The 18,938-nt window shown below is 38.9% G+C and overlaps 1 protein-coding gene across 1 annotated transcript in view; it reads left to right on the top strand.

The window, feature by feature from the left end:
- LOC107589041 (voltage-dependent L-type calcium channel subunit alpha-1C-like) overlaps window positions 1–18,715 on the top strand; it is a 125,882-nt gene extending 107,167 nt beyond the window's left edge. The window contains exons 27-42 of the mRNA XM_016277345.1: window positions 425–626; window positions 718–876; window positions 968–1,078; window positions 2,761–2,844; window positions 11,527–11,574; window positions 13,357–13,494; window positions 14,588–14,653; window positions 14,799–14,890; window positions 14,973–15,129; window positions 15,321–15,448; window positions 15,549–15,645; window positions 15,728–15,830; window positions 15,926–16,027; window positions 16,733–16,860; window positions 16,945–17,079; window positions 18,221–18,715. Coding sequence (XP_016132831.1) covers window positions 425–626; window positions 718–876; window positions 968–1,078; window positions 2,761–2,844; window positions 11,527–11,574; window positions 13,357–13,494; window positions 14,588–14,653; window positions 14,799–14,890; window positions 14,973–15,129; window positions 15,321–15,448; window positions 15,549–15,645; window positions 15,728–15,830; window positions 15,926–16,027; window positions 16,733–16,860; window positions 16,945–17,079; window positions 18,221–18,586 — 2,116 coding nt within the window. The 3' untranslated portion in view covers window positions 18,587–18,715. The remainder of the gene's footprint in view (window positions 1–424; window positions 627–717; window positions 877–967; window positions 1,079–2,760; window positions 2,845–11,526; window positions 11,575–13,356; window positions 13,495–14,587; window positions 14,654–14,798; window positions 14,891–14,972; window positions 15,130–15,320; window positions 15,449–15,548; window positions 15,646–15,727; window positions 15,831–15,925; window positions 16,028–16,732; window positions 16,861–16,944; window positions 17,080–18,220) is intronic.
- Window positions 18,716–18,938: the final 223 nt, after the last annotated feature.

Below are 18,938 nucleotides of genomic sequence, written 5' to 3'. Positions count from 1 at the left end.
ATGGGGGGGGGCAAATAAGATTTTTCAGCAGCCATTACTCCAGTATTCAGTATCAGATGATCCTTCAAAAATCATTCTAATATGGTTATCTGGTGCTCAAGAAACATTTCTTGTTAATATTTTTGTGGAAACAGTGATACATTTTCTTGCGATTCTTTAAATACAAATGAACATATATTAGTTTCTGAAATGAAATATATTAATATATATTAATGCATCCCTGCTGAACAAAAATAAACTTTTGAATGGTGCACAATCACAAAACAACAATATCTGTAGTCGATGCCAATACATGTGAGATTTCATGTTACCAATTTCTAAAAGCTAATATTGAACCAACACCGTAAATACTCTATAAATATTACTATAAATTAATTAATCATTTTAAAAGCAGTGTTTCAAGAAGCTATCTGTTCTCCCACAGGCTCCTCTACAGAGCCATTGACTCCCATGCAGAGGATGTTGGTCCAGTCTACAACTACCGTGTGATCATCTCTATATTTTTCATCATCTACATCATCATCATTGCCTTCTTCATGATGAACATATTCGTAGGTTTCGTCATTGTGACATTTCAGGAGCAGGGAGAGCAAGAGTACAAAAACTGTGAGCTGGACAAGAACCAGGTAGACTGGTGACAATATCTCTACAGGAACACAGAGAGTGTTTAAAAGTGTAACTCTAATTATATCTCCATAAATTTCTGTGTGTGTACAGCGTCAGTGTGTGGAATATGCCCTGAAGGCTCGTCCCCTGCGCAGGTACATCCCCAAGAACCCGTATCAGTACAAGGTATGGTACGTGGTGAACTCTACCTACTTTGAGTACCTGATGTTCACCCTCATTCTTCTCAACACCATCTGCCTGGCCATGCAGGTCAGTATGCTCAGTAACTGAACTAATGCATAGAGTCAAATACACAAATCGAATCTTTAAAAAAAAAAACTGTTCGATTATGTGTTTGCAGCATCATGGCCAATCTCAATCGTTCAGCAAAGCCATGAATATCCTCAATATGTTGTTCACCGGCCTATTCACTGTGGAAATGATCCTCAAACTCATCGCCTTCAAACCCAGGGTAGGCCCTGCATGTTTCAATGTACAGTATTATATGAGCAAAGCTGATTTTCATGCCAAAGCGTTCTATTAAACAAGATTTATTATTAGACTTGTGTCCAGGAACTTCTAAAGATTAAGTCTTTAAAAAGAAATTGTATTTTATTATATAAAAAAAACAGATTTGAGATGATTAGACTATAAGCTATTCTTAAAATTGATGTCCCAATCTTACCCAGCATTCATTATACAGAACTTTATTAACAGTGCTTTGAAGTGTTTTTTTTTCAGCCGTGTGCTGTTTAACAACCAGTTATTACCGCTGTTCTCCAGGCTAGATGCTTTCTGTTTTTGTTTGTGTCATCAAATGCACAGTTTACAGTGGATAACACTCTGCCTATCTTCACAAAATGTCACATCTCACTTATTTAACCTATATGTCTTTGACCTGAAATGTTTTACTACAGTCACTAGTTTTGTCCCAGATGAGGACTGAAACGAATGTAACGTAAAATGACTCTCTCTCGCTCTTCTTCAGAAATGAGTTTCATCGCCTGCCTTAAGACGTAATTCCATCAGTGTTTAAAGAGTTTTATTTCTCGCATAACTTGGCAGCTATTTCCAGTCCATTAAAGGTTTTCCTGCCCTATTAAGCACAAATCAGATATTGTAAAGATGGTGTCAGTAGAGATGCCATCCGCTCAGAATTCCTCACAGGGTGAAGCGACTTCCCATAGAGCCCCAAAAAACCCATCTATTCCTTGTAAACGAGAGCATCACCACAAATCAAAGAGCGTTTTCTTGTGGAAATGGACTTCTTTAATCAGTAATTTCCTGAAAGTCTATAGATGGGCTGATTTTGTTGTGCTGAATGGTGATTGGCTAACGAAATGCATTGTCGGTTGACTGTGCTCATGCATCATGGGTACGGCAGCGCTAGTGATGGTCAATTCTGCCTCTCTAACTGCCCTCTCTCACCCCTCACCCCCACCTTCCCCTCGTCCTGTGTAGGGTTACTTTAGTGACCCCTGGAATGTTTTTGACTTCCTCATCGTAATTGGCAGCATTATAGACGTCATTCTGAGTGAGATCAACGTAAGTACATCGCCACCTCTCTCTCTCTCTTCCCAACTCTTTTGCTCTCCTGTCCATCTCTGCTGTCTTTCATTCCCCCTGTGCTTCCTGCCATTCTCTGCTCCTGCTGTCTCCTCCAACTCTTCATTTCCTGTTCTGACGGCAAGATGGCTGCTGTGGCAGGTCGCCCTGTGGCGGTGAGAGGTTTATTTAGGGCACACGTGCAGGAGAAAAAGTGTTCGTACAGGAGAGTTTTTTGGTAGGCCCAGTGAAAGACCAACGTTAGAGAGCCAACGTTTCTTTTCATCCTCTAGGCCGCGATGTATGTTGTTTTGCTGTAACTAACAATCACACCTGAACTAACCCAGGACCCCTGGCCGTTCTTTTCAGGATGGTTTTGATGGATGTTTGACTGCTGCTGTAGAGCATGACAGGTCCCGGTTCATCATGGGATTCTCTGATTTCGTTTTGATTTCCTCACACCCGTCATTTGATTTTATGATTTTTTCCTCATGTCTTCTGTGAGTTAATTGTTCATGTGTAACTGTTTTCTTCCTTATTTTCTCCTCTCTCCTTTTCTTTCCTTTTTTCATTTCTTTTTTATTTGTTGTTTTGTTGTTTTCTGTCCAGCATTATTTTGTTGATGCATGGAACACATTTGATGCCCTTATTGTAGTGGGTAGTGTTGTTGATATAGCCATCACGGAGGTTAACGTAAGTAATCTCTCTCTCAATCTGCCTGCCTGCACCCCCTAACCCTCCCACACTAACAAATATGAGTTGCTTTAACCCTCCACCCGCACACATAGGCATGAATGTCCTTGTATAGCACTCAGGGTGATATATTCCAGCTTCACAATCAATATAGACTGATAAACTGATTTGGAAATTGTTACATTAAGATGGATGGTCAATCTTATCGATGTGCCCTGTAATTCATTCGATGCTTATATAAATGTTTCTTTACTGTTGAATCAATTCATAAACCTTCAAACTCATTTTGAAAGAAGAGCCCAGATTTTCATCTGAGGAATATTGCATATTTCATATTGCTGCTCATTTCAAGGTTTTGTATCCACTTTCGTAATATAATATTCACTTTTCTTCAGCTTTATAGGCCTCATTTAGATTGTCAACCAATTTGATCTGGTATGGGCTTGTATGTTTGTAAACAGCAATAGCGCATATGAGGTAAAAATATTTCTTAAACTTGTTACATATCAGCTAGATTGGCTGGGTTTAACCAGAAATCATCTCTTGTAAAATGTAGCAAATATAAATTTTATTAATCTTGTAAAAAATTGGATGTGTCAAAATAGTGCATCTGTGCATTATGCATGCTGTGAAAATGCATCTTTAGATACATTTTTAGATCTTTAGTTAATATGTGGCAGACGTGACTTTGCCACTTTGTTTTGATGTGCAGGTACTATTCAAAACTATCATTCAAAAGTTTAGTGTCAGTAAAACATTTTTTTGTGTTTATGAAACAAGTCTCTTATGCACACCAATGCTATATTTATTTGATAAAAAATACAGTAAAAACTGTAACATTGTGAAATATTATTACAATTTAAAGTAACTGTTTTCTATTTGAATATTTAGGGCCCAAGCACCAATGGTGCGAGGACCCTATTGGAATTGCTCCTCCTCCTTCTTCTTCTTCTTCTTCTCCAAAGCGAATCAAATTTTTGAGGGCCTAAACATGCTCGAAAATTCACGAAACTTTGCACAGACATCAGAACTGGCGAAAATTTACATCTGATATGGGTTGGGCATGGCTAAATGGCTCGATAGCGTCACCGATAAAATTTCAACGAAGTGCCCCTCCTGCTACATTTCACCTACGTGTACGTCTCACCCCCACCTTCCCCTCGTCCTGTGTAGGGTTACTTTAGTGACCCCTGGAATGTTTTTGACTTCCTCATCGTAATTGGCAGCATTATAGACGTCATTCTGAGTGAGATCAACGTAAGTACATCGCCACCTCTCTCTCTCTCTTCCCAACTCTTTTGCTCTCCTGTCCATCTCTGCTGTCTTTCATTCCCCCTGTGCTTCCTGCCATTCTCTGCTCCTGCTGTCTCCTCCAACTCTTCATTTCCTGTTCTGACGGCAAGATGGCTGCTGTGGCAGGTCGCCCTGTGGCGGTGAGAGGTTTATTTAGGGCACACGTGCAGGAGAAAAAGTGTTCGTACAGGAGAGTTTTTTGGTAGGCCCAGTGAAAGACCAACGTTAGAGAGCCAACGTTTCTTTTCATCCTCTAGGCCGCGATGTATGTTGTTTTGCTGTAACTAACAATCACACCTGAACTAACCCAGGACCCCTGGCCGTTCTTTTCAGGATGGTTTTGATGGATGTTTGACTGCTGCTGTAGAGCATGACAGGTCCCGGTTCATCATGGGATTCTCTGATTTCGTTTTGATTTCCTCACACCCGTCATTTGATTTTATGATTTTTTCCTCATGTCTTCTGTGAGTTAATTGTTCATGTGTAACTGTTTTCTTCCTTATTTTCTCCTCTCTCCTTTTCTTTCCTTTTTTCATTTCTTTTTTATTTGTTGTTTTGTTGTTTTCTGTCCAGCATTATTTTGTTGATGCATGGAACACATTTGATGCCCTTATTGTAGTGGGTAGTGTTGTTGATATAGCCATCACGGAGGTTAACGTAAGTAATCTCTCTCTCAATCTGCCTGCCTGCACCCCCTAACCCTCCCACACTAACAAATATGAGTTGCTTTAACCCTCCACCCGCACACATAGGCATGAATGTCCTTGTATAGCACTCAGGGTGATATATTCCAGCTTCACAATCAATATAGACTGATAAACTGATTTGGAAATTGTTACATTAAGATGGATGGTCAATCTTATCGATGTGCCCTGTAATTCATTCGATGCTTATATAAATGTTTCTTTACTGTTGAATCAATTCATAAACCTTCAAACTCATTTTGAAAGAAGAGCCCAGATTTTCATCTGAGGAATATTGCATATTTCATATTGCTGCTCATTTCAAGGTTTTGTATCCACTTTCGTAATATAATATTCACTTTTCTTCAGCTTTATAGGCCTCATTTAGATTGTCAACCAATTTGATCTGGTATGGGCTTGTATGTTTGTAAACAGCAATAGCGCATATGAGGTAAAAATATTTCTTAAACTTGTTACATATCAGCTAGATTGGCTGGGTTTAACCAGAAATCATCTCTTGTAAAATGTAGCAAATATAAATTTTATTAATCTTGTAAAAAATTGGATGTGTCAAAATAGTGCATCTGTGCATTATGCATGCTGTGAAAATGCATCTTTAGATACATTTTTAGATCTTTAGTTAATATGTGGCAGACGTGACTTTGCCACTTTGTTTTGATGTGCAGGTACTATTCAAAACTATCATTCAAAAGTTTAGTGTCAGTAAAACATTTTTTTGTGTTTATGAAACAAGTCTCTTATGCACACCAATGCTATATTTATTTGATAAAAAATACAGTAAAAACTGTAACATTGTGAAATATTATTACAATTTAAAGTAACTGTTTTCTATTTGAATATTTAGGGCCCAAGCACCAATGGTGCGAGGACCCTATTGGAATTGCTCCTCCTCCTTCTTCTTCTTCTTCTTCTTCTCCAAAGCGAATCAAATTTTTGAGGGCCTAAACATGCTCGAAAATTCACGAAACTTTGCACAGACATCAGAACTTGTGAAAATTTACATCTGATATAGGTTGGGCATGGCTAAATGGCTCGATAGCGTCACCGATAAAATTTCAACGAAGTGCCCCTCCTGCTACATTTCACCTACGTGTACGAAATTCAGTACATTCATGTAATGTTCCAATACCTACAAAAAAGTCTCTTGGAACGAAGTCCTAAATGTAACAGGAAGTCTGCCATTTTGAATTTCCTCTATGATTTTTTTGTGCCGTTTTTGCCATTTTCATCTTTGGATCATCTTCAAATTTGGTGAAAGTAATTATAAGGGTTTTGAGATGCTAAATTGTGAAGATCTTGAGTTTTCATTGTAGGGTGTGTCCCTGGCAGCCTGACAAATAAAAATTTTTCGCCATGAAACAGGAAGTTGCTGTAACTCAGGCAAACAATGTCCAATCTGCCTCAAACTTCACACATTTGATAAGAGTTCTGTCCTGAACACGTCCATGCCCATATTCAGTTATAGTCATAGTGCCACTTGTTACTTGTTACTCTTATGGCACTTTTCCACTACGTGGTACGACTCGGCTCGGCACGGCTCAGTACAGTACGACACGGCACAGCTCGGCTGGGTTTGCATTTCCACTGCAGTTCAGTACCGATTTAGAGTGGGCGGGATTATTCACATGTCGTTATAGTTGCGCCGCCTCTATTGCTGCAACTCCTGAAAAACTTTTTCATTCCGCGTCGCCCCATCAAGCTCTCGCTGGATCCGCTCCTCTGCTATCAATGAGAGGAACGTCTGTACTTCCTCAACAGACAACGAAACAGCCATTTTTTGGTTGTTAAAAAAGGTGTGCTTGTTAAAAATAGTTGCATTCGATCCTTCGCTGGCTGTGCTGATTTAAATCTAGCGGTTCTTTTGTGTTTGTGTCGCAAGTTCAGTGACGCAGGTAGTGACGATTCTCTCCGGCCAATCAGTGATCAGCAGAGTTTACACATCACGTTTTGGTAACGGTATGGTTCACTAGGAACCTCAACCGAGGTGGTACTAAAAAAAGTACCAGGTACCAGGTACTGTACCCAGTGGAAAACCCCCAAAAAGTGAACCGTACCGAGCCGTACCATGCAGTGGAAAAGCGCCATTAGTTCACTTCCAGAATAAAAATTTCCTGATAATTTACTCACCCCCATGACATCCAAGATGTCCATGTCTTTCTGTCTTCAGTCGCAAAGAAATTAAGGTTTTTGCGGAAAACGTTCCAGGATGATTTGCTGGCCAAGTAACATTTTTAAAAAATCAATCTGTTGATTTAAGCAGTTGAGCTGCCTAATATTTTTCTGGAGAAAGAAAGAAACCTTACTGCCCCCAAACTTTTGAATGGTGTATTTTGGATTTTCAGTTTTATTTGTTACTCTTTATTAGAAAAAGTTTAAATACAAGACTACAGCTCTATGTAAGTTTTCATTTTTAACAACTTAAGGAGTTTAAGAGATCAAAATGTGTTAATGAAGGTTATTTATGATTGACAGCAGTTGTGCTGGAGATATACCCCCTGTTTTGCTATACACATCCATTTCAGCACTGACTGGGTTTGATTTGGTTGGAGTTTTCTCTTCATCCATCATCTGATTTGATCTGAGGGCATGACTTTTGACCCAGCATTGTGTTTGGATTGATTTATTTTTTCCCCGTTTCTTTCCTTTGAGAAAACTCTGAGCACTTTTTTCTCATGCTTCATTAACCTGTTAATTAATCTGATTAGTGATCTGAAATTAAACTGATGAATCCGTGCTGATAGCCAGTCCCTCCTCTCAGTGCTACAAGGAGATTAGAGTGGAACCGGACGACTCTGTTCTCCCTTAGAAAAGCGTTAATGTCACCCCTCCTCCCCCTGAGGCTGCTCTGCTCCTCTCAGTGCCTCAGTCCTCCCTGCCTGTTGGAGGCGCTCTCTGATTCGCGGTGTCTGATTGGACAGAAGCGGGGGGTGGAGAGATGGGAGTGTTTGCCAGCTCTGTCTTGCTGACGATGCCACATTGCATCCTTCTCTAGAATGCCTCTTCTTTTCTGTCTCTATGTTCTGCATTTTCCTCCCTTTTTCAGTGTTTTTCCTCTGTCTCTTCTCTCTTTCTTTCTTACACCCGCACATTATTCTTGGTAGGCCTGCTCCCTGTGTCATTAGCTGTTCACCGTCTGATAGGACCATAACCACTGAACTTAATTGGCTGAGCCAGTTATGAATATGATGTATTCAAATAACTTCTATTGACTGACAGGGTGATCTCATGAAATGATGTTTTGTATGAAAAAATATTTGCATATTTTTTCATATTAAAAAAATAATCAATTTCATAAAAAAAATCAGCACACGTAATACTGCAATGAAAATCATCTTGGCAAAACAGAATGATTTACATGAAATACAGTGGAAATGATTTATATTTTTACGTTAAATATTAAACAATTTATTTAGAATACATTTAAAAATATTTTTATATTCATTTTATTTATTGGATTTTTTAAAATTACAGTAGGTTACTCATAGGTGGGGAAGTGCGTTTAAATTTGCTTAATTGTCATAAAAAAGTATTATAGTTTTTTCGATCCTTCGCTGGCTGTGCTGATTTAAATCTAGCGGTTCTTTTGTGTTTGTGTCGCAAGTTCAGTGACGCAGGTAGTGACGATTCTCTCCGGCCAATCAGTGATCAGCAGAGTTTACACATCACGTTTTGGTAACGGTATGGTTCACTAGGAACCTCAACCGAGGTGGTACTAAAAAAAGTACCAGGTACCAGGTACTGTACCCAGTGGAAAACCCCCAAAAAGTGAACCGTACCGAGCCGTACCATGCAGTGGAAAAGCGCCATTAGTTCACTTCCAGAATAAAAATTTCCTGATAATTTACTCACCCCCATGTCATCCAAGATGTCCATGTCTTTCTGTCTTCAGTCGCAAAGAAATTAAGGTTTTTGCGGAAAACGTTCCAGGATGATTTGCTGGCCAAGTAACATTTTTAAAAAATCAATCTGTTGATTTAAGCAGTTGAGCTGCCTAATATTTTTCTGGAGAAAGAAAGAAACCTTACTGCCCCCAAACTTTTGAATGGTGTATTTTGGATTTTCAGTTTTATTTGTTACTCTTTATTAGAAAAAGTTTAAATACAAGACTACAGCTCTATGTAAGTTTTCATTTTTAACAACTTAAGGAGTTTAAGAGATCAAAATGTGTTAATGAAGGTTATTTATGATTGACAGCAGTTGTGCTGGAGATATACCCCCTGTTTTGCTATACACATCCATTTCAGCACTGACTGGGTTTGATTTGGTTGGAGTTTTCTCTTCATCCATCATCTGATTTGATCTGAGGGCATGACTTTTGACCCAGCATTGTGTTTGGATTGATTTATTTTTTCCCCGTTTCTTTCCTTTGAGAAAACTCTGAGCACTTTTTTCTCATGCTTCATTAACCTGTTAATTAATCTGATTAGTGATCTGAAATTAAACTGATGAATCCGTGCTGATAGCCAGTCCCTCCTCTCAGTGCTACAAGGAGATTAGAGTGGAACCGGACGACTCTGTTCTCCCTTAGAAAAGCGTTAATGTCACCCCTCCTCCCCCTGAGGCTGCTCTGCTCCTCTCAGTGCCTCAGTCCTCCCTGCCTGTTGGAGGCGCTCTCTGATTCGCGGTGTCTAATTGGACAGAAGCGGGGGGTGGAGAGATGGGAGTGTTTGCCAGCTCTGTCTTGCTGACGATGCCACATTGCATCCTTCTCTAGAATGCCTCTTCTTTTCTGTCTCTATGTTCTGCATTTTCCTCCCTTTTTCAGTGTTTTTCCTCTGTCTCTTCTCTCTTTCTTTCTTACACCCGCACATTATTCTTGGTAGGCCTGCTCCCTGTGTCATTAGCTGTTCACCGTCTGATAGGACCATAACCACTGAACTTAATTGGCTGAGCCAGTTATGAATATGATGTATTCAAATAACTTCTATTGACTGACAGGGTGATCTCATGAAATGATGTTTTGTATGAAAAAATATTTGCATATTTTTTCATATTAAAAAAATAATCAATTTCATAAAAAAAATCAGCACACGTAATACTGCAATGAAAATCATCTTGGCAAAACAGAATGATTTACATGAAATACAGTGGAAATGATTTATATTTTTACGTTAAATATTAAACAATTTATTTAGAATACATTTAAAAATATTTTTATATTCATTTTATTTATTGGATTTTTTAAAATTACAGTAGGTTACTCATAGGTGGGGAAGTGCGTTTAAATTTGCTTAATTGTCATAAAAAAGTATTATAGTTTTAATAACAATTAAGCACATTTAAAGCCTACAATCCAAGACATGTTAATACTCCTAAATAAACTCTCATTTATATAATGTAATATAACATCTGTTATTATTGTTGTTGTTGTTAATAATAATAATAATAGTTAATAATTTACTTTATTTATTTGTAGGATATATATTTTCAATTGCAGTAGGCTACTCATAATTAGAGGAAGTGGGGGAAGTGCGTTTAAATTTGCTTAATTGTCATAAAAAAGTATTATAGTTTTAATAACAATTAAGCACATTTAAAGCCTACAATCCAAGACATGTTAATACTCCTAAATAAACTCTCATTTATATAATGTAATATAACATCTGTTATTATTGTTGTTGTTGTTAATAATAATAATAATAATAGTTAATAATTTACTTTATTTATTTGTAGGATATATATTTTCAATTGCAGTAGGCTACTCATAATTAGAGGAAGTGTGCTTATGTGTGCTTAATTGTCATAAAAATATATTATTTTCATTATAATCTAGCACATTTAAACCCAACAGTGCAAGAAATGTTACTGGTCTTAAAACAGGCTCTCACAGTCTAATACAAAATACAATTGCTTAGTTTTAAGTTTGAGTTCAGGTGAAATATGACCCAGACCTTTATTTTCATGAGACTCGCCTAACAACTGAAGTTCTCGCTGAGTGTCAGCCAACCGATGGACATGATTGTAACCTCCAGGGGGCAGCGTTTACCAGTGTGTGCCAAATCTCTATATTTGTGCAATGTGAGATAATATCTGTGATATGGAGCGACCCTTTGAAAGTGGCTCTGTGTTGAGATTTTATCATGGTAACTGTCTCACAGATGCACATTTGGAACGAGTAATACCGTTGACCCAGTTCTGTAATGTGTGTGCTACATGCATGGTTGGGGTTGCCAGATCCTCTTCAGTTCTACTGCAAAGACATAATTTAATCAATCTAGTTGTCATCGCCACTAAAAGCATGAAACATAAAGACAGACATTTTAGTCTATCGTGGCACTGCAGAGGATTTAGAAATCAGTCTCTCTGCATGTAGAAATTCAACACACACCTACATACATTCACACGTACACTCACTCACTGCAACACACACACCGTGATAGACCTGCTGAGAGATTCTCGGCTCGGCTCATGAGAGATGTCGAATCTGTGCATGTGTTTGCGTGTGTCACCAACTCATCCTCCAGTCTGCGGCTGCAGAACAGCATATGGCTCCTCCTCAAACAGACCATGTGCTGTAGCGCCCTCAGCTGGCAGAAAGACAGACATGCTATGAGGCGTCTCCCCTGCAAAAGACCCAACACACTGACGGACACTTTACCACACATATTCCCACACAAACACACACAGGTGTACAGTGGGTGGTTGGCGCTGCTATAGCTTTCAATCTGTCTGCCTTTCTTTAAAGCCAGCTGACCCCTCCTCCTCTCCCCCCTCTTCTGTGGTAAGACCAATGGTACGGACCAACGGTAACCAAAACCCCACCTCTCATTCCACCCAGTCACCTTGTCGACCTGTCCATCAACACCTGTCATTCACCATGTGACTTCGGCATGAACGCATGTGTTCTCTCTCATCATTGTGGCATTGGGCAGGCACGTGTATATGCTGGTAGTGTGTCCATCGCCTCGACCTCTCCCCTCCCCTAGGCTGCGATGCCTGTCATTGGTGCGCTGTAGTCACATGGTCATCGCTCTCTGTGTGTAGTCCAGTGTCGGCCTCTGCTGGTCAGCTCTGGTGTGACAGTTCACCACGACACGGCAGAGCTCTGAAATCAGCTGGGGCTTGTGAAAATACGATTTCCTGTGCGATGTCCACATGCATGAAGCTAATTCTCAGTTTTGCTTGGTTTGTGTGATGTGTTTTTATAGAGCATGTGTGTGCAGATTTAAAGGTGCGCCGAGCCATTTTTTTTCATGTTGTGCTTATACTGACACCTAGTGGTGTGGATGCAGTGCCTTACCAAAGAGTAAGGTAAAAAAAAATTACCGATGCCATTATAAAAATGCTCAATTCGCAGAATTTATTCCACAAGCGGAAGTTTCAGATAACAGGGGTCTTGCCAAGATAAAACCAATAGTATTTGGTTAGTCATGTGATCTCAAAATGGCGGCTCCCATGAGGTGACCCTCTCCGAGTAAAACAAAACTGCTTTTGGGTGACTGATATGACTGCTGAGTTCATTTTAGATAAGTGATGATTTTAAGCAAATTTTTTTTAAAACTACAATTTATTACAATACAGCACAATACAATTCTATGTGTAGAAACTTTTTAATGAGGGGAAAAAAACGACTGAGTGCACCTTTGAAACAGAAAGCCGCAGCTTTGTGTATATGTGTAGATTATATAACATTAAAATATAATAATTTTAAAGAAGCGCGAACAAATGGATTAGCCCATTTCTGCCACATAAGAAAACAATAATGCTTTGGTAAATCATAATTTTGACAAAATTATAAGATAGGAGGTCATTATGAGATAAAAACTAAGATAAAAAATTATGACATACTAAGTTATGCATTAAAAAGTCTAAATCGACATACTAAGTCAGTTATGAGATAAGTCACAATTATGGCCTTATAGTAATTATAGTCTTTATAGACATTAGTCAATTATAGACATTATAGACTATAGTCTATAAGACTATAGACATTATAGACTTTGTCAATGTCGACTTATTTCACAATTGACTTATCTCATAATTTCAATTTGTCATAATTGACTTACTATCATAATTTCGATTATTTTTTTTTTGGTCATAATTTGGACTTTGTATCTCATAATGACGTTTAATGTCATAATTCTAATTTACCAAAGCATAACATCTGTAAACATATGTGGTTTAGTGTCTGTGTATGTGACACATACACAGATTCTAATATCACCTGTGAAATATAGTGTTAAATGCTTTAATGACAGGTTAGTTCTATAGGGTATTTATTAAGTATATATGATTAGCTGGAAAGATTGTTACTTCAGGGGTGTTGTGTATTGTGGTAGACATCTATAAATGCTTTGCATCCATTTGGAATATTGTCATTGTTTCATAAAACCACCAGACATCCTCTGTGTCTCTGTAGTTTGCTATTGGTGGAAGTGTTTAACATGCTGTTGTAGACATATTAACTTGATTGTGTGTGTGTGTGTCATCTTGAATTGTTCTGGTTGGTGTACAATATGTGTGTGTGTGCCTCTCCATGAACACGCATATGTGTGTGTTTGTCATGCTGAAAAAGGGCCTCCAAAACACTGAAGATAATGCCAGGATCTCAATCACGTTCTTTCGGCTGTTCCGTGTGATGAGGCTGGTGAAGCTCCTGTCTCGGGGAGAGGGCATTCGGACGCTGCTCTGGACCTTCATTAAATCCTTTCAGGTGAGGAGAATAAAAATTAGACAGCACTTGTGTAATTGTACAGAGAAGGTTGTACTGTGGTCCAGACTTTATGCCCAAGTCAAAGTCAGGCTTTGTGAGCAATTAAACACCAGCAGACAATCTAATAACGGACTAACAAACATGTTTGTGTTATTATATGGCTACACTAGATGCAAGCAGCATGTTGTGACAATAAAACCTGATTGTTTGCATTATAATCAACAAAACCATCTACACGGCACGCTCTAGTCAATTGATGTACTGCCGCTTTTTTATCCTGTTTTTCTGAAATAAAATAATCAAATGTACAAAAGTTTGGGGTCGGTAAAAAAAAAAAAAAAATTTATTCAGCAATGCATTTAAATGCATTAAACTGATCAAAAGTGATAGTAAATAATGTTATAAAATATTTTTATTATTAAATAATTCCTATTTTTTTATTTTATGTTCATCAAAGAATCCTAAAAATGCATGACAGTTTCTACAAAAGTATTAAGGGTTTTCAACATTGATAATAATCAGAAATGTTTCTTGAGCACCAAATGAGCATATTAGAATGATTTCTGAAGGAGTAATGACAGCTTTGCCATCACACGAATGAATTCGATTTTAATATGTATTAAAATAAACAAACTTATTTTAAAGTGTAATAATATTTCACAATATTACTGTTTTCCTGTATTTTTGATCAAATAAATGCAGCCTTGCTGAGACTTCCAAACAATCAACCCCAAACTTGGAATTTTACCAAAAAAAACAAAAAACATATGCTTGCATTAATCATATGCGTGCATTGAATTTCATCATATATTTAAATACAATTTTATATCTAAGAAATATTTTTTTATTATTTTATTTAAAAACATATATTTTACTTTAAAAAAATCTCTTATTTCTAACTATACATATACACTGTTGTTGCTATAAAAATGTTTTTAAAAATTGTTATTTGACTAGGTCATTCGGGTTAAGAGTGAAACGTAACTAAAAGTGGCTGTTGAAATGAAACATTTATATTCCTGCATTTTGTGTTCGTTGTGTATATTTAATCGTTCCTCTTTTCCCTTCTCCACCTCCCTCGGTTTGTTCACAGGCTCTTCCCTATGTTGCTTTGCTGATCGTAATGCTGTTCTTCATCTACGCCGTCATTGGGATGCAGGTCAGACCCAGCTTCATTTGCTTCACACTCTCTCCACATCTTCCCCATGGAAATGTCTCCATGGCTGCTATAGCCCCTGTGCTTGTACTTGGACATGTTGGCGTGGAGCGATTCATGATGGATAATGTTTTTTCGGACTCCACAGATGTTCGGTAAGATTGCCCTGAGGGACAACAGCCAGATCAACCGAAACAACAACTTTCAGACGTTTCCTCAGGCTGTTCTGCTGCTCTTCAGGTCAGTTTCCCACTTGCTTTCTCTCTCTCGCTTTCACTCGTTTAAGGTCTCTCGCTCACATTGAGCTCGTGTATTTCTGTAGGTGTGCAACAGGGGAGGCGTGGCAGGAAATCATGCTGGCCTGTTCTCCGAACCGCCCGTGTGAGAAGGGGTCAGAGGTCAACCACAACAGTGAAGACTGTGGCAGCCACTTTGCCATCATCTACTTTGTTAGCTTTTATATGCTTTGCGCCTTCCTGGTGAGTCGACATCGATATTCCTTCCCAGTAAGCAACTGTGTTATTGTAAATCAGCTGTGAAATTTGTTGTGAAATCATCTCCACCAGCATGACATCCTTTACCCCCTCCGCACAATGTTTACCGTATCCATAATAACAGAAGCAGCGGGTTTCCTTAGCACAAGATGATTCAGATCCTTCCTCTCCCACAGATCATTAACCTCTTTGTGGCCGTCATCATGGACAACTTTGACTATTTAACACGTGATTGGTCGATATTGGGGCCGCATCACCTGGATGAGTTTAAGAGGATATGGGCAGAATACGATCCTGAGGCCAAGTCAGTCATGTTTTGCCATCTTTCACACATCTGCTCTATCCCATTCTAGATTATTATTAGTAGTGACTGAAACTGAGATCTGAGTTTAATGTGATTTCAGGGGTCGGATAAAGCACCTGGATGTGGTGACGTTGCTGCGCAGGATTCAGCCTCCCCTTGGATTTGGAAAGCTTTGTCCACATAGAGTGGCGTGCAAGGTACAAACCCAAATCCTAAAATGTGCTAATTCTGTAGTGCGTTATACACATTACTTGACTTACTTTATCTGTGCATCTGCAGCGGCTTGTGTCCATGAACATGCCTCTCAATAGTGACGGGACGGTGATGTTCAACGCAACTCTCTTTGCTCTGGTACGAACGGCTCTACGCATCAAAACTGAAGGTGTGAAAATGTCATACACATAAACATGCATAAAACCAATTCACATGCCGACATACATGCACAGAAAAGTCACTGTTTGTATTTGTGTGTGTCAGGTAACCTGGAGCAAGCAAATGAGGAACTCCGGGCCATCGTGAAGAAGATCTGGAAGAGGACGAGCATGAAGCTGCTGGATCAAGTCGTTCCCCCTGCTGGAGGTGGGTGGTGGCAAAGGGTCAAAGGTCAACCATTACATTCAAAAGTTTGGGGTTGATAAGATTTTTGTTTTCAAGTGTTTTTGAAAGAAGTCTCTTGTTCTGACCAAGACTGCATTTATTTGGTCAAATGTACAGTAAAAACAGTAATATTGTGAAATATTAATACAATTTAAAATAAATGTTTGTTCTTTTAATATTTTAAAATGTAATTTATTCCTGTGATTGCAAAGCTGAATTTTCAGCAGGCATTACTAGAGTCACATGATCCTTTAGAAATCATTCTAATATGCTCATTTTGTGTTTAAGAAACATTTATTATTATCATTATTGAAAACAGTTGTGTTTAATATTTTTTGTAAAAAACTGATACTTTAAAAAAAAAAAAATTAGGATACTTTGATGAATTCAAAAGAACAGAAATCTTTTCTAACAATGTACTCTGTCACGCTTTCAGTTTAATGCATAACTGTTGAATAAAAGTGTTAATTTCTTTAAAAAAAAGCACTGACCCCAAACTTGTGTAGTGAAAACAAAACAAAGGTGTTCAAGTTCTCTTCTCCTATCCCAACACTTCAAGAAGCTGTCAAGTTTATCTTAAAATTCTGAAACAATATATTTATGAACTAAAATAACAATGCAGGAAGCAACATAACTTCTAACCAGCACAGTGAACAAAACCTGAGTGTGTGTTTCCTTGCCCGACAGATGATGAAGTAACAGTGGGGAAGTTCTATGCCACATTTCTGATTCAGGAATACTTCAGGAAATTTAAGAAGCGCAAGGAACAGGGCCTGGTGTCCAAAATTCCTCCAAAGACGGCTCTTTCACTGCAGGTGGGTACATAAGACCATCAGCTATAACAGAAAAGTGTGTTTTGTTTGCATATGAATGTGCCTATTTGTGTGTGTTGTGACCAGGCTGGCCTGCGTACACTGCATGATATGGGTCCTGAGATTAGAAGAGCGATATCAGGAGACCTGACTGTGGAGGAGGAGCTGGAGAGAGCCATGAAGGAAACCGTGTGTTCTGCATCTGAGGATGATATCTTCAGGGTAAAGGTCTGATATTGCCTCTCGTTTCCTCTCCTCCGCTCTTCTCACATCATCGCTTCTGCTGCCGGAGCTTCTACCCACCTGCATGGGACCATCAGCCAGATCTTCAAACCCACCGGGCTGCGAAGGGTCACAGAGCTGCTTGTTTAGATTCTTTGCTCAACATTGAGGGCTTCGAATAATTTTTTTCAGTTGTTATTAGGACAACAAAATCATTATGTTCATATTAAGTTCATAAATGTGTCAAATTGCATAAGCTTGTCAAGTAAAAGTATCAGAAATCATTAAGGAACAGCGCTTTGCCCTCATCACACAGATCAGATGGTTATAAATGAGTGTTAAAGGAAAATCCAAATAGCTCTATTAAGAATTAGTCATCAGTGATGTTAAAGTACATTTATAGACAGTTTAGAAAAACCTAACAGTATGTTCATTTGTGACCCTGAACCACAAAACCAGTCATACGGGTCAATTTTTTGAAATTGGGATTTATACACCTAACCCTAAGCTGAATAAATAAGCTTTCCATTGATGTATGGTGTGTTAGGATAGGACAATATTTGGCCGATTTACAACTATTTGAAAATCTGGGATCTGAGGGTGCAAAAAAAATCTAAATATTGAGAAAATCGCCTTTAAAGTTGTCCAAATGAAGTTCTTAGCAATGCATATTACTAATCAAAAATTAAGTTTTGATATATTTACGGTAGGAAATTTACAAAATATTTTCATGGAACATGATCTTTACTTAATATCCTAATGATTTTTGGCATAAAAGAAAAAAAAAAAACGATAATTTTGACCCATACAATGTTTTTTTGGCTATTTTTTTGGCCCCAGCGACTTAAGACTGGTTTTGTGGTCCAGGGTCACATTTGGCCCGTTTACCTTGGTATTAACATTCGATCACTAATAGACACTAAATACAGCTGAAAAAGAGATGGAATATGTCCTTAATGCTTAAGGCTTCTGTATTATAAGAAAATGTCCAGGCAAACATGTACATGGGAAAGACATGCTGTATGTAGTCATTGAAATCTACTGAAAAACCACTGGAGTTGTTAATAGCAGGTGTGAAGGGGGAGGGATGATGAGGTTTGCGTAAATGTGATCACTTTCATGCGTACATTTGTCTTTGCAGCGGTCTGGCGGTCTCTTCGGTAACCACGTCGACTACTACCACCAGAGTGACGGCCACGCCTCCTTCCCACAGTCCTTCACAACACAGCGGCCGTTGCACATCAGTAAATCCGGGAGTCCCGGCGAAGCAGAATCTCCGTCTCATCAGAAGCTCGTCGACTCCACCTTCACTCCGAGCAGTTATTCTTCCTCGGGATCCAACGCAAACATTAACAACGCCAACAACACAGCCATCGGACACCGGTACCCCAAACCTACCGTCAGCACAGTGGACGGACACACGGGGCCGCCCCTCACCACCGTCCCACTACCACGGCCCACATGGTGCTTTCCTAACAAGAGGTATGATGACATATGCTTTCTGTAGTGGAATGCAAATGTGCGAATTAATGGGGAGATGCTCAGGTTTGTCAGAATCTGGTTCCTGATTGTGGTTTGTCTCGCCCCTGATTGTCTCATGTGGACCAGGAGCTGTTTCTATGAAACTTTCATGCGGTACGTTCCTCACACATAGACCGAAAGAGACCTCATCACTTTGGAGGGCTGTCGTATGCTCTGTCCATACTGGGGTGGATCTGAAGCTAAATGTGTGCACCACACACAGATCCACTCTAGCATTAACTAGCAGGATCTGTGAGCGGCTTTCCCGATTGGCTGACAGCTAAATGAGCATGTGCTAGGCCAGTGGTTCTTAACTGGTTTTACGGTCAGAACCCAGA

Source organism: Sinocyclocheilus grahami, unplaced genomic scaffold (genome assembly GCF_001515645.1).
Source record: "Sinocyclocheilus grahami isolate Dianchi unplaced genomic scaffold, SAMN03320097.WGS_v1.1 scaffold111.1, whole genome shotgun sequence".
Classification (NCBI taxonomy): Eukaryota; Metazoa; Chordata; class Actinopteri; order Cypriniformes; family Cyprinidae; genus Sinocyclocheilus; species Sinocyclocheilus grahami.
The sequence above is the reverse complement of the archived record's forward strand: the minus strand, read 5'-3'. Positions and strand labels throughout refer to the sequence as shown.